General features: G+C 41.6%; 1 protein-coding gene across 3 annotated transcripts in view; it reads right to left on the bottom strand.

Moving 5' to 3' along the window:
- The window catches only part of KCNMB4 (potassium calcium-activated channel subfamily M regulatory beta subunit 4), a 64,506-nt gene that overhangs the window by 13,839 nt on the left and 23,346 nt on the right, over positions 1-27,321 (bottom strand). For 2 of the 3 annotated variants that reach the window (XM_045789586.2, XM_087868935.1), the window contains exon 2: positions 22,328-22,455. In XM_045789586.2, coding sequence (XP_045645542.1) covers positions 22,328-22,455 — 128 coding nt within the window. Of the gene's footprint in view, positions 1-10,846; positions 13,020-22,327; positions 22,456-27,321 lie in introns of those variants that run through there. The other variant, XM_087868934.1, reaches the window with a different exon arrangement.

Raw genomic sequence — 27,321 nt, forward strand, 5'->3', positions numbered from 1 at the left:
CTATATATTCTTTGAGATTAGACCTAAGAAACAGCATTAAATTTATATCAAATCCCCTTCCTTTTCTACCAGCTGCTCAGGAAGTCACCTGTGTCAGTGACCGAGAATGCTGGAGAGCATGACTTCCGGTTGGCTGATTTCACCAGAGAAGTGAAGAATTTTGTAAACCAGATGACAGTTTTGGTCCAGCAATTCCTGTGAGCTTTTCTTAAGAAAAGTACACTGTTCTTCAGTGTGGTCTTGTCTGTGGTGTCTCTGAGTTACCAGGTGAGTTATTCATTTCACATAGGGCTAAAGTGTTTTCTGGACAAACTGCTGAAATTTGGGCTGTAAGGAAAAATATACCGGAGAAAAGAAGAAAATCTATATTCTTCTATTTGAGACAAAGACAATTTTCATCATAGTTCTCACCTTGTGTACCTATTTTGTAGTTTCAATTTTAAAGTGCTAATACAATACCATTTTATTTATTTATTTATTTATTTATTTATTTATTTATTTATTTATTTTACCAATACCATTTTAAATCAGTGAAAGAAAAACGGATTATTCAATAAATTGCGTTGGGACAATATTGGTCATTTGGAGGAAAAAAAAATTTGCTCCCCATCTTATTCGGCTCATCAAAAAAAGAAAAAAGAAAGAAGTTTTAAAAAGAAAAGAAACAGAAAACAGAAAATCCAAACACAACAAAAACTTAGTTGTAAAAAACAAACCATGAATGTTCTAGAACACCTGAATTTTGAAAAATAACTTTGGAATGAGAAAAAAAAAAAAGGTCTTTCTAATGGTTTTGGATTTTTTGTTTTTTGCTTTTTGGGGTTTTTTTTTTTTTGGCATAAGTATGTCCCAAGTATTCTATTTGACTTCTTTATACTAAGAAATTATTCACTGTTTATCAGAAATTAAAATTTAACTGGTGTCTTATATTTTAATTTGCTAAATCTGGCAAATTTCTGATTACCCTAATTCCTTTTTTTTTTTTTAAAGATTTATTTATTTATTTTAAAGAGACGGAGAGCATGTGTATTGGAGTCTGGGGAGGGGCAGAGAGAGGAGAGAGAATCCCAAGCAGACTCCCCACTGGGCGGGAAGCCTGATGTGGGGCTCGATCCTATGACCCTGAGACCATGACCTGAGCCAAAATCAGGGTTTGAACACTTAACCAACTGAGCCGTCCAGGCACCCCTGATTACCATAATTTTTAAGTAAGACAAAAAATCAGAAATTGCTAAGAAAAAATGGATGATCCAACTAGAGAAATGGAAGCATTTCTGTAAGCCAGTAAAACGCCACAAAGACCCATGGGGAAAAATAAAAACAAATAGCTAATATTTATATGAAAAGATGCTTAATTCCATTTAGTAATGAAAGCAAATAAAAAACAAGATACCATGTTTTACCTATCAAACTGGTGAAAAATAAAAGCCAATAATATTCAGTTCTGGAGTGTGTGTGTGTGTGGAAACAAGAACTCTTATGTAAGCTGGTACAACTTCTTTTTGAATGGTTATTTATTAGTATCTATTAAAATTTTAGATGTGTATGACTTTTGACTCAGCAATTATACATCAGTGAATGTATTCCTCAGATATATTCCCATTTAAAAAAAAAACAAAGGCAATAGGCAATTCTTTTCTCTGCGAGATTAAAAAAAATTAAAATAGGAGCATAATTTAGGATATTTTCTTTCAGAATCTAAACTTTTCCATTCACTAGAGCAGTCATTGGTTCTACTTGAAAATTTCCCCTCTACATCTTGTTTTCATTTTTCAGTTATCCTGCCAATGTATGTGGACAGATTGCTATGAGAGCTGCTGTGAATACGTTTACTTGAACACATTCTTCATATGATAAATAACAGAAATCTGTTATTTCTGAAGTCTTTCAGTATAAGCCCATACTGTGGTCCGACATTTTACACGAAGCTTCTCTTTATAATAGGACTTTTCCAAGAAACCTTCACCAGCTAAACAACTGCAACTCGAGGAGAGGGGGAAGAGCCCCTAAAGAACAGAGCGAGGTTGGACTGGGAGTTAGTTCTTCAAGGAGATGAGGTTTGCAAGGGCATATAAAAGAGATGGAAGGGAGGGTGCAGAACCAAGGATGAAAAAACAATAGTGACATGAACCTACAAGCACACAGCCAGGAAGGCAAACTCGGAACAAGAGGAGGCCGGGGAGAAATGCTGCAGACGATGGAAAGGGTGATGAAATCTGTGTTTAAAGGAAGAATCAGAACAAAAACACAGGCTCCATCCTAAGGACAGATGACACAGGTGTTAACAGAGAGAACCTAGAACTAATCAAATCTCATTTTTCTCCTCTCCTCCATGGAGCAAAAATACTATTATATATGATTACATATTTAAAATATTATTAAAATAAATTATTTTATTTTAATCATAAATTTAATATTTAATCATTAAATTTAGTATTATTAAAATAAATTCTGACCAAAACCAGCACAGCTGAAAGCCAGGACAGCAAGGAGATGGTAAGAGATGACACTTCCGGGGCGCCTGGGTGGCTCAATCACTTAAGCACCAGACTCTTGGTTTCAGACCCAGATCATGATCTCCGGGTCCTGGGGTCAAGCCCCACATTGGGCTCTGCGCTCAGCGGGAAGTCTGCTTGAGATTCTCTCCCTCTGCCCTTCCGCCCACTCATTCATGTGTGCTCTTTTTCTCTAAAAATGAATAAGTGAATCTTTAAAAAAAGAGAGAGAGATGACACTTCTAAGGAACTTCCTCTGCGGGCCACAGGGAAGCCCCAGGCAAGAGTGTTCCTACTTCCAAAACAGGAATGATTTTCCACCTTTCCTTTTCTCAGGAAAGAATATAGCTCTATGAAATTTTCATCATATCATCATTGCTTTCTCAATACAATGAGGCCCCCAGACAGAGACTTGCAGGTCCAACAGGGATCTGTGGGTCCCCAGAGAGAACACTGGCTTTGGATTTTCGTTAAGTGCTGACTCTCCACTGACTTTGGCCAGTGACTTGTCTCACCAAGCCTCAGCTCCCTCATGTGTAAAATGTGAAATAAACTCTCATTAGAAAGATCAAATGAGGGTATTTATGTGAAAAGCATTTTTCTGTAAAACCATACACAACATAGATGGCCTCTGTGAAATAAGACACACCTATGATTGGTCCTGGTTCCTGACACAGGGGCTCCTAAAGCCCTTGAAAATTCCTAAGTGATAAGAGAACTAAGAGCATCTTTTGTTCTCATGAGGAAACTCTAGGAAGGCAACTGGAGGGCTCCTGGGTGGGGACGGTCACCAGAAAGACCAGCCATGATTAGAAGCTTAGAACTTTCAGCCCCACCACCCTCCCTCTCTAGAGAGGGGCTGGAAATGGAGTTCATAATTGATCACACTTAGGGGAGAAAGCCTCCGTAAGTATCCCAATAGTAGAGGGCTTAGTGTGCTGGTGTGGAGAACACACGCACACCAGGAGGCTGACACACACCAACCCACAAGCACGGAAGCTTCTGAGCTCAGGACCCTCCCGGACATCACCCTGTCTCTTCATCTGGCTCTTCATGCGTATCCTTTATCATGTCTTCTAATAAACTAGTAAACGTGTGTGCCTCTTAAGTTCTGCGAGCCACTCAAGAAAATTAATCCAACCCAAGGAGAAAGTCATGGGAGCTTCCAATTTGTAGCCCCGTCAGACAAACGTCATGGGTGACCTGGGGACCTACGACTTGCACCTGCATCTGAAGTGGGGGACAGTTTTGTGGGACCGAGACCTTAACCTGTGGGATCTGGCACTCTCTACCAGGGGAGAGCGTCAGAATTGAATGACGTTGTAGGACACCCAGCTCCTATTGTGGAGAATTGCTTGGCATAGGGGAAAAAAAACCTCACAGGTTCAGTGACGAGAAATGTCAGAAGTGAAAGTGTTCTGTATGAGGGGTAAAGATGCACAGTGGGGAGACTGCACTGAGTTTTTTCACCAAAATCAAGCCTCAAGTCCATATCCAAGTTTCCTAACCTTGGAAACTGAAATGAATTTGTCAACCCACAGAACATAACAACACAGAGCCAGAATTTTTTTAAAATGTGAAGTGAAGCATGGGAGACATGGACTCTGAGAAACAAACTGAGGGCTTCAGAGGGGAGGGGGTGGGGGGTTGGGATAGGCTGGCGATGGGTAGTAAGGAGGGCACGTATTGCATGGTGCACTGGGTGTTATACGCAAATAATGAATCATCGAACCTTGCATCAGAAACCAGGGATGTACTGCATGGTGACTAACATAATGTAATAAAAAAACATTAAAAAAAATTAAAATCTGAGCGGGGGACTTTAAGAAAAAAAAATGTGTGGCATTTTCAAAGCTTAGAGTTGAAGGAAAGCTCACAGACATTCATTGTAAAAGTCAGTTACACTTAGATCTATCTATAAATTTCTACCTGTATGTTTTCACCGTTGCTGTAACAAATTTAGTGGCTTAAATCAATGCAAATTTCTTCTCTTACAGTGCTGGAGGCCAGAAGTCTGAAATCTGATTCACTGGGCCAAAATGAAGGTGTTGGCAGGACTGTTGCTTCTGGATGCTCTAGGGGAGAATCTGTTTCCTTGCCTTTTCCAGCTTCTAGAAGTTCCCTACATTCCTTGGTTCATGATGCCTTCTTGGCCTCACTCCAACCTCTTGCTTCCAAAGCCACATCCACTATCACTCCTCTGACCTCTTACCTTCCTCTTATAAACACCCTGTGATTATATTTGGGTGTAACTTTTCATTGCAAAGTCCCTTTTACCATATATGGTAACATAAGGTAACAAGGTAAGGTGACGCAAATCCATGGGGATTAGGATGCGGATATCTTTGGGCGCTAGTATTTAGACAACCACACTACCATAAACTGCTATCTCATATTACACATAGTTCTTTACTAACACAAGTTTTCTATCCCTTGCCCTAATTAGTCATTGAGAATTAAAGCATCAACAGAACATCCAAAACAAAGCAGTGGATGATGAAACTTCTGTTTATTATCCCAACCTGAGTTACAAAAAATACTAAGAGGTACAAACTTGCAGTTATAAAATAAATAAGTCACGGGGATACAAAGCACAGCACAAGAAGTATTGTCAATGATATTGTAATAGGCTTGTACGGCAGCAAACGGTAGCTGGACTTAACTGTGGTGGGCAGTTCATACTGTACAGAATTGTTGAATCACTATGTTGGACACCTGAAACTAATATAATATTATATGCCAACTACACTTCAATTAAAAATAAAAATAAATGCTAAAAAAAATATTTACGGTTGTCATTCTTTTCCCAACATTTGCCCTTTTATTATGACAAAGCCATTTACATACAAAACACACCTGCCCAAAGATATTAACAACACTTCTCTTTTCTTCATTCACACCATTCACTTCCATTGTGCCTTTGCCTACTTGGAGCTCCATTATTTCCCTCACCAGCTGCTGTTTCTAACCACATCATCGATCGAACTTCTTCACTGAAAACTTCCATAAGGAACTGACACCTTATTTTCTATCAGATTTCCTTTTTGTCTTAGTAGTACATCTTTCCTCTTTCCTTCTCAATTTTATTCCTTAGCCAGTGTCCAAAGATTCTTTTTTTTTTTTAAGATTTTATTTATTTATTCATTTGACAGAGATAGAGACAGCCAGTGAGAGAGGGAACGCAAGCAGGGGGAGTGGGAGAGGAAGAAGCAGGCTCATAGCAGAGGAGCCTGATGTGGGACTCGATCCCAGAACGCCGGGATCACGCCCTGAGCCGAAGGCAGACGCTTAACCACTATGCCACCCAGGTGCCCCAGTGTCCAAAGATTCTTGATTCTTCTTTACTCAGATCTTTCAGGAAACAATATGTCACTAGTAACTCTCTGTATTAATTTTAACCACAATCCTAGGCTACATCATAAGTTTGACCTTCCTAAACCTTCTCTCCATTAACTATCCTTCAGATCTTTTTTTAAATTCTGAATTTTAAAACTGAGGTAGGATTTCCACATGTGGAAATAGAGGTAGTGAGGGTATAGTTTGATCAGATCTTCATGTCATTTCTTTTTAAAGATTTTATTTATTTATTCGACAGAGATAGAGACAGCCAGCAAGAGAGGGAACACAGCAGGGGGAGTGGGAGAGGAAGAAGCAGGCTCACAGCAGAGGAGCCTGATGTGGGGCTCGATCCCACAACGCCGGGATCACGCCCTGAGCCGAAGGCAGACGCTTAACCGCTGCGCCACCCAGGCGCCCCTTCATGTCATTTTAATACCATTGATTTCTGATCTTTGCACTTCTATTTTATAAAAAGAGTTTTGTAATTTCTATTCAATCCATTTTACTATTTAAAAACTCACACTGTTCCATACAATTGTTTTTCTCATATTTGAAGATCAATAATGTATTATTAAATAGGAATTTAGCAAGAAGTAGGGAAGTTTAAGGGTGGGGCATTGTGTTGCCAAAGGAAGTCTTTCAGAGCCCATTTTCCATCTCAGCACTACCTATTCCTGGAGAAACATCCTCAGAAAATGGAAATGTTGATGTATGATGTTCATGCTCAGAATACCCTCTGTTTCTCAATTCCTTATCCACAGGAACTAACTCTTGAATATCAGTGACACACATTGTACCCAGCATGTCTGAGAATATGGTGATACAGAAGGGACTTTTAAACAAACTAGGGCAGGAAGAGACCAGAAACAACAGCACTAATTAAACCAGGACATCCCAATATTCCCCTCACTGATCAAAACAAAACAACAGGGCCTCTTATTCACTCTGTGAAGCCAATGCCAAATAGAGAAAGAAGCTGTCGTTATAGAGAAGGCTGCACACATCGAAAGGATCATCAGTGAGCAAAGTAATGATGTGCTTTTTTCCTCAAAATCCTCAAAAACAGGGTAGAAGCTCCCCTTTGAAATGAAATAAGATGATATCCAAGGGCTTAAAAAGTTGAGCCGGTGTCTTGTATGTCCGTCTAACACCATGACCCTGAGGTCCAAGTGCTCAAACCTACTCCAGTCTTTCGGGAGAAGGAGTCATGGGCTGCACCCAGCATAGTCACTACGCATAGAAAAAGACTTCCGAGGGGCGCCTGGGTGGCACAGTGGTTAAGCGTCTGCCTTCGGCTCAGGGCGTGATCCCGGCGTTATGGGATCGAACCCCACATCAGGCTCCTCCGCTATGGGCCTGCTTCTTCCTCTCCCACTCCCCCTGCTTGTGTTCCCTCTCTCGCTGGCTGTCTCTTTCTCTGTTAAATAAATAAATAAATCTTTAAAAAAAAAAAAAGAAAAAGACTTCCGAAAGAGCACATTTTCTTTCATTTGCCTTAGCTAAATCATGTTCTCAGCCCTTGCTCCGTGCACAGAGGACACTGAAAACTAGCAGAGGATATAATCACAGATCACACACTTGCAACGTGGGTGTGAGAAACCGTTTCCAGGGAGAAATGACAAACATACAGATGCACCCAAAATATGCATATGAGCAGGGATTCCATTGGGTGTTTGTAAGGTTGGCAAGAGCTTCAGAGTTTGGTTCTCAAGGAAATAAGGCGGGTAAGGAATCCCCCCAAATGTCAACGTGTCTTCTTACCATCTGAACAATACTGGGCACATGGTGTGCAGTTGAAATGTGGCATTTAAAAGGAGGTTGAGAAACATTTTCCCCATGATTTTTGACTTAAAATCAAGATGGCGGGGGTTCCTTAATTAGTAAAATATCAGTAGGGACAGAGCAACGAGGGTTCATTCACCCACCCCATGACTGCAATGCAGATACCCTCACAAAGAATAGTGGTCTCAGTGGGTCTGCCCAATCCACAAAGCCTGGATTTTTCTTCCAATGGTTTTCACACCTAGAAGAGCATCATGCTGTGCTAAGCTCAAAGTGAGAGCTCAGTAAATGTTAGTGCAATAAGAAGGGAATGAAAATCCAATGCCACAGAGTTTCAGTTAAGCAAATCTGGGGGGCGGGGGAGCTGGTAGGAAGCAAGATCTTAGACTTCATAGGAATTCTCTCAAGGGCCCACATGGATTTGTTTGAGATCATAAATACCATGGACGTATTTGCATAAACAGTCATGTGTATCTGCTTGTATCTCTACAGACTGTGCCAAATATTTTCAGAAAATTTCCAAGAGAGAGTGATCATGTTTACTATTCTTTTCGTCATTACAAAATTTCTTTTCTTCCTGCTTATTTTAAAATCTGTCTCTAGCCCATCCCACCAACCCCTGCGCACTTAACTATCTCGCTCCTTCAACTCACGAGCCCCACCCCCACTTAGATGCTTTGCCCTGCTTGAGAAGACTTCCCTCAGTGCTGCTCCCCCAAACAGCGCTGCCCCGGACACCGCACACTAGCAAAGCAGCCAGCACGAGGGAAGCCAATACCAAATAGCCCAAGCGGGTGAAGAGACATTCTCTTTTCCCCAAACCTCGGAAAGAAATCCTGTATCCCATTCCACAATGTACTCCTAGGAATCATTAATGTCTGATTCAGTGAAGTCCAAGTCCCTGTAATTAGAGCCTCAAGGTAGAAAAATTCGCCAGTCACCACGATTGACTTTCTTTTAAATACCTCTCCCATCAGCGTGGCTCCATTATTTTGGCAGCTCTGAAGACAGGATCTGAAAAATGCATCCTGGGTGAACTGCATATCTTCTTTAGTATTATAAAAGTTCAAAGGAAACAGCGCTACCTCCTGTTACGGTACTGTCATTCTAGAAGCTTCCCACCTGTTAAGAACTCATTTTATTAAGATGTATTATGCACCAAATTGCTGGGGTTTTTTAATTAGATAATTAGTAGAGTAGATATACTTTGTTGCGGCATGTAGGAAGATAGAAATAGGTTAGCATTTCCATCGAGGCTAACAATGAAGCCAAACTAACTGCTAAAATATATAGTAAAGAGTTCATGAATAATGGCTTTATATTCATTTTTGTTATAATCTGTTAAGCAGTTATTTCTCTTGGAAAAGTGCACTGAACATAACACTGAAATACTTCTACACAGTAAAATTAGTTAAATTAATTGCAAAGCTCTTTTCCTAACTGATAAATTGCTATTTGGAAAACAGAAGTTGTATACAGAAATATGCATAACAAATTGATGATTTATGGTACAATAGAATTTTCAAAATTTGAGTAATTAAAAAGATCCTATCGGTCAATCTTAAATTTTCTCTGGGATATGTCAGTAACTTGATTTTACCCTGGTCACATGTGACATTCAAAACTCAAGAAAATACATGTTAATAGTCACCAGATTGTTGGAACTACACATGATCAATTGTTTGAAAATCACTAAAAATTATAGGCATGTGTATCCCTGGGGAAATCTGTTTTCATTTCCTCTGCCATGAGACTGGTATTAATGTCCCAGAGGGGGGCCACTCCTTCAGCCGGGGTCCAGAAATGATAATGGCACAGAGCAAAGCTGCTTATAACCCAAGATAGACAGGTACTGTAAACGGGAAGTAATTTCTCACTGTGAGGAATACATAGATTTTCATGTTGTTATTAGCATAGTACAATTGAGTCTAAGCTGACCAAAACACCCAGATAAAGGCTGGGGACCCTATAACTTGGCTAAGTAAACAGCCATGATGGTCAAAATTAGTCGTCTCTTAACCTCAAGCACAAAAACAGTTTGCAGATGCACATTTGAGCATCTTAAAAGACTTTCTTGGTACTTAATTCGCTTCCAATTAGCCATTCCACGGCATCTGCAGAACACGGACACAGGGCAGGCCCCAGGGCTGTGCCGTGGGGGGGGGGGGGGGCTCTCCCGGGCCAGCCGCAGGCTTGAGGGCAGGAGCGCCGTCTGCTCTGTGTCTGTGTTCCCATTACCCAGCGCAATGCCAGCTGCGCTCTCCAGGCGCACTGTGAAAGTTTGCTGTTTATTGTTGAAACACTGGTCAAAATGCAATGAACATTTATACTAAGGGCAGAGGTAATCAAAGAGGAGGACTGAAGTGTGCCCAGAGAAGTAAAAGAGAAATATCTTTTGAGAAGACATGAAAGGAGAACAGGTGTTTAGAATCCAAATTGCTTGGGAGAAGACAGAGCGCACACGAAACACAAGTCCTTCGGTCTGGCATTTCATATGATTGCGCCACCGGTGGTACATTCAAAGAACGCTATGGTAGCAGTCTCGTAGACCAGATTTCACTGAGTCCCTTACGGTATCCTATCCCAGTACGGGCTGGAATCCTGGCCCATATCAGCGGTGGGACAGCAGAGTGTTTCAGAACATGGACTCTGGGAACAGGGTGCATAGGTTTGAATCTTGCTTCAGCCACTTGGCTGCTGTGTGACTTGGGCAAAGCTGCTTAACTTCTCTGTGCTTCATTCCCTCATGTATAAAGTGAGGACTGTGACAGTAACACCTTGGAGGGGTGTTCCACAGACTCACTGAGACTCAATGTATGGAGCACTTCAAGAGTTTCTGGAACAGAATAAGCACGATACGAAGGTGCCGGTCATTCCTGGGTAAGGCCGAGGGAAGACCACCAGCTGAACAGTCAGGTGTCTGTCTGCGACCCAGTCCTTTCCAGCATTTTTATCAATAACTTGAATAAGGGGATCGAAGTCATTTTGATTTTACAATTAGGATTAACATTTTACGATGAAAGAAATAACAAATATGATGTGTGCCAGGATCAAGATTCAAAGTAATCATAAGAGAGTGGAGGAATCAGAAAAATGTATACAATAAATAAATACAATATGTATTTAAACAGCGATACATTCTGAATTCTTGCATTTAAATGCAGAACACCATCCTTGCAGGTTGAGAAATGGGGGGGGGCCTGTATTAAGAGTAGCATGCATAGAGCCGATGTGGGAGGACTCAGTCTGATTAATTATAAGCTCTGTATGAAGCAGCAGTGTGCCGCGGCTGCCCAAACAAACAGCGCTCCGTCGGGCCCGTTAACTGAGTTTTAGTCTCTAGATGGCACGATGGTGGTGGGAATGTTCTGCCCTCCCCTACACTGGCCAGCTCCAAACGCGGTGAGAAGAGCGTCACACACGGTGACGGCAGTGATGGCAGTGTGGACCGTAGGACGCCTATGGTCTGAGGGTCAAGGTCTCGGGTTTGGGTCCTTAGCCTGCTCCTCCCTGGCCATGGGACCTTAAAGACCATTTCCTCTGCTGTAAAACAGTGCGCTCTGCCTCCCGACTGAGACCATCGCGCTAACCAAGATGAAATTGCTTTTAATGTGGCGAAATAAAATGTAAAAGTGGCCATTTTAAGTATACGATTTAGTAGTGTTAATTACATGCATCATGTTGTGCCACCATCACCATTATCTGTTTCCAAAACTTTTTCGTCACCCCAAAAGGAAACTCTGTAGCCATCGGCAGTAACTCCCATTTCCCTCTCTCCCCAGTCCCTGCCGACCTCTAATCTACTTTCTGTCACTAGGCAGGTGCCTATGCGAGATATTTCCCAGATGAGTTGTTGACAACTAAAAACGTCTGGAAATAGAATGGGCTTCTTCAGGGAGAGGGGATATGTCCATGGTCACCAGGGTTGTTCAAATAGAACATGGGGAATTCTTTCCAAAAAATGTAGTGGCAGGGATTCGCTTTGGGTTGGAGTGAACGACTAGACGTCTCCCAGGTTTGGATGCCCTCCCTGTGCTAGAGGCTAGATCTGGCCTTACCTTATCTGAGACAAAACTGAGGCACGAGCTCCCCAGTAAGTAGCCCAAGGTCACACAGCCGGTCACAAAGAGAGCTATGGTTAGAACCGAAGTCTCCTGACGCACGGCCCTGCCCTGCATTCCACCCTCTGACGATGCTGCACTCTGTGACCTACTTGTCCTACGGTTCTTGTAGTTTTCCTCCCCAGTTCCCCCAGAGCTTTGTTTGATGGCTGCATCCACCATCTTAAATGAAAAGCAATTTAATGACATCCAATTCTTAGCTTTATTGCCACATGATAAAAGCTGTTAGGAGATTAATCTGCAAGTGTAAAAACACTTTGAATAACCATCAGGAAACAAGCCCTCAGGTTTATATCATAAGTAATGTACAGCCGTTTGGATGTCAGACTTTGAAAAAACATGGCAGTGAATTCCACACAGATTCCGTGGCATACTTGGAGAAGCCACGGCAGTCACCACTTTTTTTTCTTTAAGTACAAATTTCGAGACTAGAGAGAGCTTTCAATTCTGATGTAATCTCCCTTAATATGTAACCAGACACAAATGTATATGGAAAAGATTCAATTTGGGTAAGATTCCAGGTTCACTGTTTTATTCTTTAAGACTCAAGATAAATCGTTGGATTCGATGTCTAAAGAGAAAGCCAATATGTTCTTTTCAAATTTTACTACAGAACCAGTCTCTTCTTTAATGACACATTATAAGAAATATTTCTCAGAATAAATAGAAACCAAAAGTAAAAAGCTCTATTAAAAATTGCATTTTTACCAAAGATCAAGTCTAGTATTTAGTAATTCATTCAAAACGCAATAAAATTACCTTATGGAATTTGTTTAAAATATCAGTTCCTATCTTTATATACACATTTTTTCCCCATCTGTATCCCAAGAGGTCTGCCAGCAAAGACGAGGCTTTTTTTTTTTTTAGTAATTTGTCCTACAAAAAACCAAAGGAAACCTTAGAAGCCAATGAAACAATTAAATTCACCATATAAATATATTCAAAGAAATCTGGTTTTAGGACTTCATAAGACAAAAATAAATGCAAAGACATTGTGAAATTCATCTACAATTGACCAATTGTTCGTCACCATATTGGTTACAAATGTATGCAGAGATATGTTTATAAGCATGTTAGGCGCTGTTTGTCTCACATAACGAGAAATCCAGAGGTCGGCAGGCGGGGGAGAGGCAGCCGCTCAATGATGGCGCTGGGAGGCTGGCTCTTTCTATCTTTTTGCTCTACTCTTTTCAATGTATGGATGTCCTTCCTCATGCATGTCACCTCAAAGCTGCCCAGTGGTTTCTGCATTCCTGGCCTCAAACCCCATCTCTCCACTTTTCTGCCAGAACAAGGGGGTAGAAACAGGAGGCAGTGGTACTTACACCAGGAAAGCAGAAGCTTCCCCAGAACCCCCCCCCCCCCCAGTGGATGTTGCCTCCAATACACTTACCCAGGACCAAGAGCTAGAATCATCCAATTCCACCCTCTTCTTAACCTGCCCCATCAGGCATCTTGTGCATCTATAAGTTGGTGGATTCCACTTCCTTCAAGTCTCATGTCCATTCCCTCCCTTCCTTTCTCCACTAATTCTGCCTCTGCCCAAGCTGTTTTCCGCCCTTGCCGAAGTTGGTGCAAAAGTCTATCCTCCACACAGCCAACAGACTGGGAATTCTAAAACAAACGCGACTGTCAGTCCTCCACCGCACGTGAAGTCTAGAACGCTTAGCACGGCATAAGAGCGCAGTACTGTCACCTGAGTCAACCTCGTCAGGTTCATCAACACTTCTCCCCTCAACGCACTTTCCAAGCATATGAAGCTCCTCACATTTCTTTCAGCTGCCCACGATCCTACAAATCGCAATGCTTTTGAACATGCTATCATTTTCCCTGAAATCCCTTTCCCTGGCCCTCATTTGTCTGGAAAAGTCCTACTCACTCTAAAATTCAACCCAAAGTTTCCCTATATATCTATATCTATACCTATATTCTGTATCTATCACTATCATTATAGAACTTATTCTACTGCATTCCAATTATCTATTTACATAAATCTCTTTCATGCTAGTCAAAGAGTTCCTTGAACATAGAGACAAAGTCTTATTATCTTATTATCTTTGACCACTGCTGCCTGGTAGATTGCAGGTGATTAACAAATGTCTGTGGAGTCAATGAAAGCCTAAGTGACTGCAATGGTGGTAATTTTATGGACGAAATCAAGGACACAGAAAAAGGTAAAACCATAAGAGAAGAGTGAAGACGATTTTGTAGCAGGAAGACCTTTGTAGCCCCTAAAATGACATTGTTTATTTCTAGAAGAGAAAGTAAATATTCACGTAAGTGAATTTTCCAAATAACGGAAGTTTAACCTTTTAAGGTGAATAAAAACTAACAGAGATGCTAAAATATTATTGGTAAAAATCTTTCCAAAACTGCATTACACATTCCCTTACCTTTTAAGGACAGCACATTGAACCAAATTTAACCTTTTTGGATGACTCAGTGTCATCATTATGAAACTCAATTATTGTTGAGGTAGGAAGACTGTCTGCTTCCCCATTAAATGGCTCCAGACTGTGAACCACTTAGTTCTTTGCTAATTTTCTTTCTCTTTCACCATTTGGGTTTTTATCTAGCATCTTAAGCTGTTGTAATTGTGTGTACAAGCCTTCAGAATCAGAGAATCACAAAACCATAAAATTCAAGAGCTTAAGGGAATCTTAGAGATCATTTCATCTATCAGTCTATCAAATTTTATAGATAAGAAAACTAAGCCCCAAGTGAGTGAGCGGTCCTTTTCTAACCGGTTGCTTTTAATCTTCTATTTTTATGGCTTTCAAACTGTGTTCTAAAGAGAACTCTACTCAATTTCAGGTCAGACCATAATGTTCATCTTCCTCTAAAATGCTAAGGGTAAATTAAATTTAAAAAGATATACTATAGGACAAAACATACTTTGAATGAACTTAAAAATGAGGATATATCTGTGCAGTATCAGAAGTACAAGATAATCATTTTAACAATAGAATCTCCTCTTTTCAGTTATTTTGTGCTTGTGTTCTATTTTGCTTTACTCATTAATAAAACCCTTACTGCTTATTCACTCCACACCTCACTCAGCCTTGTCAGTGAGTAACCAGACTATTCACTGAATAGTTGTTTCTACCCTAGGCGTTAGAAATTTGCAGGGCAAGGAAAGAGAAACACATCAATTTGCCAAGTACTCACTGTTATGCACTTTTTCTCCAATGTCAATGCTCGCCATGCTCTCCCTCACTCATAGACTCCCTGCCATGATGGCCTTTCAGGTCCTAAAACCCACCAACCTCTCTCTTGCCTCAGAACCTTTACATACGGTGGTGTCTCCTTCTGAAATATTGTTCCCCTCACTTTTCCCTAGCTAACTCTTGAACACCCTCTGGTCTCCACCTAGTCACGATTTACTCAACACAGGCCTTTGAAACCCCCCACCTTGTTGCAATATCTCATGGCAGCACCCTCACTTTTCCTTCACAGCATTTACCCTACTTGGTAATTATCTACGTAATGGTGTGGCCACAGACTCTAAACTCCGCGAAGGCATGAAGTGTGGCTGGCTTTTTCCCCCCCTGCTGCTCTGTTTTTGTTTCCCCATGACTGGCACAAAATTAAACAGCCGAAGTTGGAGCTAGAATTGGAATGTATGGTCTTTATTTTATGGACAATAAGAAGGCAGAAAAATTTAATTGAGGATTGTGACGAGATCGAATGGAGGTTTAAATAAAGCAAAACAAAACTTTGTGTAGTGCGGGTGAGGACGAAAGGCCAAGGCTGAAAGACTAGTTGAAGATCACTTCAATAATCTAGATGAGAAATAGTGAGGCCCCGGACCAAGGGAATGAATTCAAGACTTTGCAGGTGGTGTGGCTGGACTTGTTGGTTGGACAAGTCTGTGTGTGTGTGTGTGTGTGTGTGTGTGTACCTACTATGTGCACTCTTTAAAGTATTATCCACTTAGGAGGACAAAATATTAAAAAGTAGACCTGCATGAAAAAAAAAAAACCACTATGCTCTGCATAAAAGGAAAAGTTCGAAAAATAAAGACCCATCGCTCCTCCCAGACCTTTGATCCCGAGTGAACTGAGGAATGAGTTAACCATTTTCCAAGGAAATGCTCTCTTCAAGGTGAAGCCAGTCAGGCAAAGATGAAGTAGAATTATATGACAAGTCTGGGACTGCAACGAAATTTTTGGTCAATGGAATGAGGATTTCAAAGCATACTAAATAAGAGGGCGTGAGTTCAGTTTCACGGAGAAAGGATAAGCTAGGGAAAGGCTAAGAGAAAATAAAATGGCATAAGCAGGGTAAATGGGACTTACCTATGTAAAAAAAAAAATGTGCAAAAGGAAATCCCCCCATTGGAAGGAGATTGTGAGCCCCGACACTGAGGGAAGCAAAGAGCTGAATGATTGTCTGGGAAGATCACAAATGGAAGCAGCCAGTGCCGGCCATCAAGCATGGCTTCCTCCCTGCGGGTGGGAAAAGGGATGAGCACTGGGGTCTGGCCTCCCATCCCGGGCATGGCTGTTGGTGGCTGTTCTGGCCACTGCAAATTCTACTCCTCAGTATAGCTCTCCTACATAAGACTTAAATAGTGAAAGCTGAGATTCCAATAATCTCTGTCTTCGATTTTCAAAATACTGTAACATCCTTTTCTTGAAAATGGAAACTTCTTGGTAACTATTCTCCCCAATTTCCTGCAGTTGAGTGAAATCTAAAGGTTACTTTAAATATAAAGTTCATCTTATTGAGAGCATCTGGGCGTCTCTACAGTAAGTCTATTTTTATCTCATGTTTAGCAGTAGTAAAAAGTGTACTGAGAGTAGACGGCACCAGGGAGCTGCCATTTTCACACCTCCAACCAGTGCTCGTTTCCTCTTGCATATGTCGTGGTACAGGAGCCAGACTCCAAACTTCTGATTTTCCCAGAGTCGTTTAAAATCATGTCTTGAGTGCTTCTGGGTGGTGATAGACTGCCCCCACTTCTATCTACACCCCCGACAGCTTGGGAATGGGACAGGGAGACCATGGTAGGGAATGGGTACCATTCCGAAGGAGGTATGAAGGGCTGACATTTCCCGTTCAAGTGAACACAAGTAGCATGGAATGCAGGGCTAGGTCTTTCAGAGAGTTCTCACCACTCTGGAGGAATAGTCCTTCTTGTTGGGGACTTGAGGATATTCAGAATTCATGCCCACAGGAGGCAGCTGTGTTTGGGGGACGCAGCCTTCAGAGATGCCTGAGCGGGGAGTGAGGGGAAGTTTGTTCAGATGACCACCAGCTGGTCAGGACAGCCTGGGGGAGGGGCGCCCCTGTTCCCTTCCAGCTGCACGCTCCAGCTCGCCCACATCTGAGACCAGCTCCTAGTCCAGGGCAGGAAGCGTGAAGGATCACTTGGTTCGTTCAGTAGTGGGTTCAGAATCAAACTGTCTTGACCTCTGGTGCCTAGTCCCTGTTACCAGGCTCCCACCTCACAGAGAGAAGACCACTACTCCTTAACCTTTTTATTTCATCCTGCCTCATTTTCTTCAGGGTGTGTTCATTCCACTCCACCTCATTTACTATCTATGTTCAACAAGAGAGCTTCTCTTTTCCTCAGCAGTTTTAGTCTGTAGTGGGCTCATTTCTCTGAACCCATTCCTGCTTCCCTTGAATTACCTCCTCCCCAAACTCTTTTTCCAGATATGGCAAACTTCTTGAAAGAGTAGTCAGCACTTATTAATGCCCTCACATTCTCCCCTCAGGCTCATATAAAATGATTTCTAACCCCATTGCTCTAAGATGGCACCTATACTCTTTTCACAAAGACTGCCAACAGACCTCTGATTGCCAAAACCAACGACTTCTCAGTGGTCCCTTTTTAATTACCTCTTTCTCATTAAAACACTCCCCCTCCAAGACACTATGCTCTTTTGACTCCCCTCTCACCATCTGGCCACTTTCTCTACCTTCCTTCTCCCTGTACCTTCAGTGCAGATGATTGCAAGAGTTGTCAACACTTCTCCTCTCTCTGGGTCCCTGGTATGCATTCTCTCTTTGATTCCGCTATAGCTCCCAGACCTGCCTAACACTGGCCCTGACCTCCTGCTCCTGAACCAAAAGTCTGCATTTCTAGGGGCCCCTGGGTGGCACAAAAGCGGCTGACTCCTCATTTTGGCTCAGGTGGTGATCTCAGGGTCCCATATCAGGCTCTGCGCTCAGTGGGCAGTCTGCTTGGGATTCTCTCTCTCTGCCCCTCCCCACCTTCTTACTCTCTAAAATAAATAAATAAATAAATAAATAAATAAATAAATAAATAAATATCTTTAATAAAAATAAAAGCCTGCATTTCTAACTCTTTCAAGCATCTTCTGGATATCTTATGAGTCCCTCAAATTCAGTGCAGAGCCGGCTGTCCTTTCTCACACCCAGGCAAATGTGCCAGTTTCCTGTTTCTCAGCCCTTACATTGTCATTGAGTTCTGTTGATTGGAACTCTCACACATCTTCTTGACCTACCCCTCTGTGAGCTGCTTCTACTTCTACTGCTCCTCTGGGCCCTCCAAAAGCTTCAGGAGGACCAGGAGACAGTTAACAGAAGGAGCTTCGGAAATCAGACTAACTGGAGTCCAGTTTTTCTCACTGAATAGCATGTATATCGGGCAAGTTACTTAACTTCTTTAAGACTCAGTTTCTTCATATGTTAAATGGAGCTGGCACTTAGAACTACTGTAAGAAATTTGGTGAGCTAAATGCAATGTTATTCACAATGGTTGGCACATGGTAGCCACTCAAAAAGGTTATCTTTTTCACTCAGTACTCTCCTTACCACCCCCCATCACTGAGTTAGCACACTCTGCCCATAACTCCATTCAACACTCAAACCGGTTACTTTCTTTCTTTTTTAATTTTAGATTTATTTATTTATTTATTTGGGAGGAGTCGGAGGGAGAGCGAGCGAGAGAGAGAGGATCCCAAGGAGGCTCCATGCCCATCGTGGAGCCCGACGTGGGACTGACCCCACCACCCTGAGATCATGACCGAAGCTGAAATCAAGAGTCAGAAGTTCAACTAACTGAGCCACCCAGGTGCCATAGCCCGGTTACTTCCTAAATCAGAGATCCACTCAAGTCAGTCTTTGGTTAAAAACAAAACAAAACTTGTCACAAATTGTCATATACCCATATGGTACAATCTCCTTAGTACGGCATTTATAACCCTTTAGAAATCTAACCTCAAATTACCTCTCCACCTCACAAATTCACCACTCCTTATTATATAACCTGAACACCTGATGTATCTTACATTGTCAAGCCTTCATTTCTTTATTGCAGCCGTCCTATCTTCAAGGTCTTTCCCCTTTTCATTTCTAGCTGATGAAGTCATATTTCTATCTGCATAAGCACCTGTTCTTCCCAATAAATTCTAATTTCTTGGAAGGAAAGAACCTTATTAATCTGGCACATTGCATTCATTTATTCATTCATTCACCAAACTTTTATTGACTGAGAAGCAGGCATTGTGCTAAGTCCCAGGGATATAAAGCCAAAGAAGATGGGTCCCACACCATTAACCCCTATACAGTCTTGCGAGGAAGATGGGTACACAAATTATTCCAGTAGAGAGTGATAAGTGAGAGGATAAAGCAGTGGGTCTCAATCTGGTGGCATATTAGAACCCCCTAAAATCAATTTTTAAAAATGCTAATGCCTAGGTTCAACCACCAGAGACTCTAATTTAATTGGTCTGCGGTGCATTTCTTTTTAAAGCTTCTCTGGCATAGTCATGTCAAGTGCGGATTGCAGACCTCTGGGCTACAGCGGTATAAAGAGAACGGGGAAGACACACCTTGTAGCTGGCACTTTTGACGGTTCCGCAACATCTTAGCCCCTTTCTTCTTCATTCCTAGCTACTCAGGTGTGCACGCTTTCTCCACCCGACTTAAGAGATAGTGCCGCACCCCCATCTCAGTGGTATATTCTGATTATTCTTTCTTGTGACTGGTTTAGGTGTATGCAAAAGAACTCATTCTAAACAAGGATACTAAGCAGAGGTCAGTTATGGGAAGTTGAGAAAATGTTGCCTAATTCCAAGAAAAACATACTAAGAAGGGGGGGATAATCAGAAGGGGGAATGAAGCATGAGAGACTATGGACTCTGAGAAACAAACTGAGGGCTTCAGGGGGGGGGATGGGATAGACTGGTAATGGATAGTAAGGAGGGCACGTATGCATGGTGCACTGGGTGTTATACACAACTAATGAATCATGGAACTTTACATCAAAAACCAGGGATGTACTGTATGGTGACTAACATAATAAAAAAATATTAAAAAAAAAGAAGAAAGATAGTTTTATTTTTTGTAAAGATTTTATTTGTTTACTTGAGAGCATGAGCAGGGGGAGGGGCAGAGAGAGAGGGAGAGGCAGACTCCCCTCTGAGCAGGGAGCATGACATGGGGCTGGATTCCAGGACCCCAAGATCAGAACTGAGTTGAAGGCAGACGATTAACCAGCTGAGCCACCCAGGCACCCTGAGAGATAGTTTTCTTTTTGCCTTTGGACATTGCAATGCCTGGCTGCGACATCTGGAACCACAGCAACTGTACTGTAACCATGAGTGGATCTGAGGCAGAACTGAGATCCCGAAAGGGCCTGGTTTCTTGATGACACGGTTAGGTTATGCATCAAACAACCCTAATGTTGGCCTACCGGTGCATTTCTCAGTGCATGCGATCATAAATTCCTTACGATACTTTGAGTCAATTTTCTGCTTCCATGCAACAGATGGCCTCCTAACTAATATACAACTAAACCAAACTTGGAGATCAAGGAAAACAGCCCAGAAATGGTGATATCTATGAAGAGTCTTCATCAAGGCAGTCAAGAAGCAGGAGAAGCAAATAAAGAGGCATGGATATAAATGTATAAGATATTATGGAACTGCACATAGTTCAGAATGGCTATTGCAAAGAGTATGGGCATAAAGATGCGGCTGGAAGGATGGGAGTCTGGGGCAAGAACTCGAGGAGCCTTGTAGGCTGTGGCAGGTTAAATATGGCCACAAAACCTTTGCAGCTTCTTGTATTAAGAAGCAGAGTTGATTTTCACACCCCATGAATCTGGCTGGCTTCCTGACTTGCTTTGAACAATGGAATATATCAAAAGTGATGTTATGTAAATTCCAGAGCCAAGGCCTGGCTCTCGTGAAATGCTGTCCTGAGGCTACCATATTGTAAGGAAGGCGATCTACTGAAGGATGAGAGGCCCACGGAAAAGAACTGAGGCACTTTGGCCACATGGTACTGAGAGGCCATCTTGGCCCACACAGCTATTCCAGCCATCATCTGACTGCCCATAAATCTTCAAGCCAACCCACAGAATTACAAGAAATAATAAACCATTGCTGTAGTAAGCCACTAGATTTGGGATGGTTTGTTAGGGAACAATAGGCACCTGATGGATAGGCCATGCCAAGATGTTCGGACTTTACTCTGAAAACTGGGAGGAGTAACCTGATCAAATTCATGTTTTAGAAAGATCGCCTTGGCAGCAGCATGAACAATGGGCTTGGCCTGGGGGCAGGCTGGAGGTAGGAAGACTGGTTGGAAGACTGTTGTATTAATAGAGCTGAGAAATCATGTGGCTCTGACTTAAGACAGTGGCAGAGGCAAGGCAGAGAAGAGTCATGGAGGTAAAATCAGCATGACGGCGAATATAAGTTACAGTACGTAAAGGAGAAATGTGAATTGGGAATTACAGTTCTCTGGACTAGGTTAACGAGTGGGTGGTTAGCGTGCTTCACTAAGAGGGACTATGGGAGGAAGAGAAGGTTTAATGGAACTGGAACATCTAAGTGGAGAGTACGGCAAGGAGCTGTGAATACTCAGTAAATGTTTAATGAGTAAATCAGTGTGCTTAATCTGGGTGGGTCCTGTAGTATTCTTGTCCAATGAGCCATGGTTATATGGCATAACTTGAGTTCTCTCTAAATCAAGTAAGTTTTAATGGTGTGAACTTGTTTTCTTTTCTTTTTTTTTTTTAAAGATTTTATTTATTTATTTGACAGAGACAGACAGCCAGCGAGAGAGGGAGCACAAGCAGGGGGAGTGGGAGAGGAAGAAGCAGGCTCATAGCGGAGGAGCCTGATGTGGGGCTCGATCCCATAACGCCGGGATCATGCTCTGAGCCGAAGGCAGACGCTTAACCGCTGTGCCACCCAGGCGCCCCAAACTTGTTTTCCTGATACATCATCGGAATAGAAAGGAAAAGGAAAGTAAGATTTGATGCAGTCCAAGACCTTGCTCACAAACCCACATGTCGCTCAGTTCTGTGCATCGGTCTGCAATTCTCGGGGAGCACTTCTAGTATCTGATGTTCCTATCTGAAAGCACTTTCTTAATCTATCCAGAGGGTAGCGCCATGATACACAGGCTCTCTCTTTTTGTCCTGCGTATTTCTCACTTGCCTTCCAGCTTGTGGAGTAAGTGGCTTCCCTAAATCCATGCAAAGAAAGAGTTGAGACTATCCCCATGTCAGATATTTTGTCAAATGAGCATAATCCACAATTTATTTTGTAATAAACTACAAAGGCTACAAACCACTTTAATATGCACATGTAAATACTTACTTACCTCTGAAATTGATTAAAATAGCAAGTAAATGGCTGGGAGCCGATCTCATCCTTCCAGTACTGTTGCCAATTCATGACGCTTTCCAAGTTCTTCTGATTTTCTCTCTTACAGGGAGGAATATAGGAGCACTGGCAAAACAGAACACAGAAAGTAAACCTATTATTCTACAGAACATTGAAATATAGTTCTTTTTTTTATCGAGAGATGGTATTATGCACAAAGTAAATCTAATTCTGACCTACCTAATCTTTAATACAACCAAATTGAAATTGTTAAACTATATTTCAAATTTCCAATTTGGAACAATTACAGAAAATATTCCAATTAAATGCAGCAAAAAATTATCTTTAGTCATTACAGTATGAGGATAGATTATAAACAATTAGTTACAATCCAAAAGCAAATTAAAAGCAAAATATACTCTCTTTATTGTGGGCCTGCGAATCAATAGAGGGAAGCAAAAAAAGAAAGAAAGAAAGTTAATTTTTATCCCCTATTGCTATCTATAGACCTTGGTATTTTCCTCTTCCACTTTTAACTACCAAATCAAGCACACAGCTCTTCTCAGATACTGCTCTCAACTGCTAAAACTCAAGTTTTCTTTTCTTACATAATCAATGCATTTTGCTAACCAATGCCTTTTCCTAGCTCTGCCTCTAACAAAGTGGTTCTCTCTGAAGGGACCCAATTACTCTAAGCAATACAGAATCAGCAGATTTGGAAATTATTCTTAACTCTAGATGTTAAAATTAACCCTTAGCATTCTAATCCATTTTCTCCGATTCAGTTTTTCTATTTTTTAGATTTTCTTTTTTTTAAGACTTTCCTTTTTTTTAAGTAATCTCCTCACCCAACGTGGGGCTTGAACTCATGACCCTGAGATCAAGAGTCAGACGCTCCACCGACTGAGGCAGCCAGGCGCCCCTCCGATTCAGGTTTTTATAAAGATGACGATCACAGTACAGACGGTGCCAATTTACTATCACTGAAGGTTTACAATACGCCCGACACCGCAATAAATGCTTAACGGGCTTTAACCGTGTGCTTCTTACAACCACCCTAAAATGATCTCCATTTTACAGATGAGGAAACTGAGATTTCTGTCAGCTCTACAACTGGATGCTGGTGATTTTATCACATTCGACTCCCAGGTGTTCTAGGAAAGTTTCTGATGTTACGGAATAGGGGGGAAAAAACATTAGCTTCACGGTATAATTTTTTAAAAGATTTTATTTATTTATTTGACACACACAGAGAGAGTACACAAGCAGGGGGAGCGGCAGGCTCAGGGAGAGGGAAAAGCATGCTCCCCGCTGAGCAGAGAGCCTGATGCGGGGCTCGATCCCAGGACCCTGGGACCCACTGAGCCACCCAGGCACCCCATCATAGTGTAACTTGATTGGCATTATCTTAGAGCGTATAACTTGCCAACACCTTCCCACTATTTTCTGGTAAAATACAAACTTTTTAGTATGATGTACAATCCTCTTCAGGATCTGCCGTCCCCTGCCTCGGACACCGCCATTCCTAAGCACATAGTCCCAGGACGCCTGGGTGGCTCAGCCAGTTAAGTGTCTGCTTCGGCTCGGGTCATGATTCCGGGGTCCCCATCCTCTGCATGGGGCTCCCAGGTCATCGGGGAGTCTGCTTGTCCCTCCACCTGCCGCTCCCTCTGCTTGTGCTCTTTCTGATAAATAAATACATAAAATCTTCAAAAACAAAAAAAAAGCAGCAGCACACAGTCCTCAGATCTGCCACGTGCCGTCACTCCCACTGGCTGGTGCATACTGCTCTCTCTTCTTTTAATGCCCATTTTCTTTTAGTTCCCTTCTTTCAAGATGCAGCTCCGGTGCATCTGCCTGGGGGAATCTTGTCTTTCTTACCCCAGTTAAGCCCCCCTTCAGTTGTCCTGCCACAGGCATCACTGCCCACGTGGCCACAGCTCTCATCCCAGTATCACACTGATTGGTCTGTTTTATATCAGCCTCCTCAATTCACTGGCAAGTTGGAACAGGGCTCTTTTCTCTCTCTCTCTCTCTCTCTCTCTTTTTTTTTTTTTCCTGTATCTTCACACTTGGGACTATGCCTGGTAATAGTGAAATTTCAAAAATGTTGGTAGAATTAATAATAACACACTTACATATACATTTTTTATTCAAGATGATGAAGCTATTTTCACAGTAGTTAAACATTTCTCTTAAATTAACAGAAATATTTTAAATTTTAGTAAATTTGGTTGTTTTCTATTGTATGTAACAAATTTACAACATCTTATGCAAATCTTATTTCAGTGATTGGATCACTGCATGTTTACCCTCTGCATGTATAGTTAATGTTCTATTAATAACAGTATAACATATATAAAGCTAAAAATTTCTGTGAATTTCTGAATTCTGAGATCTTCCAACGCAGCAGGTGGGTTTAGAAGCAATAGAGGCCATTAGATATGGCTCCAGTCCTACCATTTTTGGGGTGTTTGGACTTGAGTAAATTACTTCCTTTTTCTGGATTTCATTTTTTCTCATCTGTAAACTCTCCAAAATAACTTCTAGCTCTACATTTCTATGATTCTCTTCTTGGCGATACACCAAGAAAGGACCCAGCAGAAGGCAGGACTACACACACTGTTGCAATATTTTCCCCAGAAAAGATCCTGCCCATTGGGCAAGTGGCTGGGCAGCCTGACCAAGCCACCATTCCAGCAGCAAAAAGGACCTTTCTTGGGGACCTATACGTTGCATAAGGGGCCTCTGACTTTTTCTATTGTTATGTCCTATAATGTGCTGGACATTTCCTTTCCTTCTATTAGAACATTTTTTTCTTTCTATACCGTGGTCAATTAGGTTTATAAAGTGAGAGTAGGTACCACTTGATTGTGTTCTTCGAAGGATGTGTGAAACCTTAAAAATCCGTCAGAGCCTTTTTTGCAATGGCGATACTCGACACAAGAGGTACACTAAACATTTTAGGGAATAACAACTAGCGACCAAATGCAACTAAGGCAGATTTTTAAATTTTGCAAGTTAACTCAGTTGGAATTCTTTGCTATTTCGTTTTTTTTTTCCGGGGGGAAATGGTTTTAAAGGAAATATCTACACCAAATGACAACTCTATGATTTAACCAGGAGAATCACTCCACGTGTTTCTGAAAAGGTCAGACAAAAACTTTCACTGTAGCGTGGATGGATTTTTAGAAGCAAAGTCTTTTTTACATTAGGAAAAATAGCCTGTGATCAAAATTCAAGTATTTTTTTCGTGGACTGCCTTCTTTCCAAGAGTATCATAGATTAAATTATGAGCTTATAATACTCTAGTAACTTTTAAAGCTCACATCACCTTAAAAGGAAAAATTTTTAAAGGCTAAACCTTACACTTTCTTAAAAATCACTGTTGTTCCTTTCCTTGTATCTTGATTCTCCAATTACATTGTCTTTAAAATTTCTGTGAAGCCCTACTTGGATTCTCCGGAGATTCCTTCTCAACTCCGGAAGATCAGTGTAGATTGTTAAGAATTTTAAAATAAGTAATAAATACCAATCCAAAGCAGTGTTCTAGGAAAAAAAAATTCAGAAATTCAGTCAGAGACTCCTTTCCTCTCTAGGCTGTTCAAACCTGATGGGTTTCCAGGCGCTACCCCAGCTCCACCATGAATAGCTCACCTTTGGGGGAGGGGCACAGCCGATCATACACCCCGTATCAGCAGCTCCACTATTGTCATCGTGGCTAACATTCATTGATTATATGTGAAGCATCTCATGAATTCAAATCTCATTTAATCCAAATCAGCAAATGGTATAATCACCTCTGTTTTACGGACGAGGAAATCGAGGGGCAGAGGTTTAAGACAACTTTCCCTCGGTTATGATGGCAAATGAAAAAGTTGGGATTCAGACTGCAGCGTGTTCTTAACCACTGCACCACACTGCCCCACGTCTCTATCTTTAGGGCTTCCCAGTTTTCTCTCTTTGAAGCTCCCTGACTTCTGCACCCCCCTCTTGGAGCACCAGGGTAATGATCCTTTGGGAATGGCGTTGCTGTAGCCCTCCCAGACGGATGGGGGTGGACAGTCTGTGACCGGATGGGGGGGGGGGCAGTCTGTGGCCCCGCTTTGCTTTCCTGCTGCTCTCTCACAGAAGTGCGCTCTAAGTCTTCGCTTGTGCCCTCCTGTCTCACTTTGGCTCCAGGGTTGGTTTTTGGTGCCATGGATGTAATTTCACTTACGTAAATTTAGAGACACGATGTCTTTGGTCATAGAGGACAACGAGCGTTCCCTTGGAGAACCTTCTTCACACAATTCTGACCTTTTTTTGTTTTTCACTTGGAGAGGCAGCGTTTCCCAATTTCTAACATCATTATCACCCAAACAACCTTCGCTATTGTCTGTGTCACTTGCTGCCTAAACTTGCATGAAATCACTTTCTTTAAAAAGTCAAGAGAAAATGAGGAAGGTGATTTAAAAAAAAAATGTTTGTTAATACTTACCTGGTAGAAAAAATTTTTTTGACTTTTGCATTCACAAACCAAGTTGACAGAATCGAGTGGGCTAAGACTTCAGTGAGTTTTTTAAGGGAAGACACTATCATCATTTGACGGGGAATATTTGATTATGTACTTATTATGACTTATATTTCCATTAGCTTATTTTAGGGTTTATCAAGATTTATAATAGCATTCTTTTCAGCCTATCACAATGGATTTGTATTTTAATAGTACCCTCTTGAGTGTGTTCTTTTGTGCCTTGAGGATTGCATTTCAATCATGTGGGCAGAGTAGGCAGAATTCACTTTCTTCCTTTACTGAGTCATTTAAAAAACAACTGCACAAAACACGTGTTCCATTTAAATATGGGGAGTGAGTTCTATGTTAGGCATTATCTAAGAAACGGAAATGGAGAAACTGGTTTTCCCTCCAGTTTCTTTATTGACTTCATTTGGTTAGGGACGAGAGTATTGAAAGACATAATACTAGAATAGGTTTAGCTGATTAAGTAATTT

Source organism: Ursus americanus, chromosome 17 (genome assembly GCF_024610735.1).
Source record: "Ursus americanus isolate L20-20 chromosome 17, mUrsAme1.1.p, whole genome shotgun sequence".
NCBI classification, from domain to species: Eukaryota; Metazoa; Chordata; class Mammalia; order Carnivora; family Ursidae; genus Ursus; species Ursus americanus.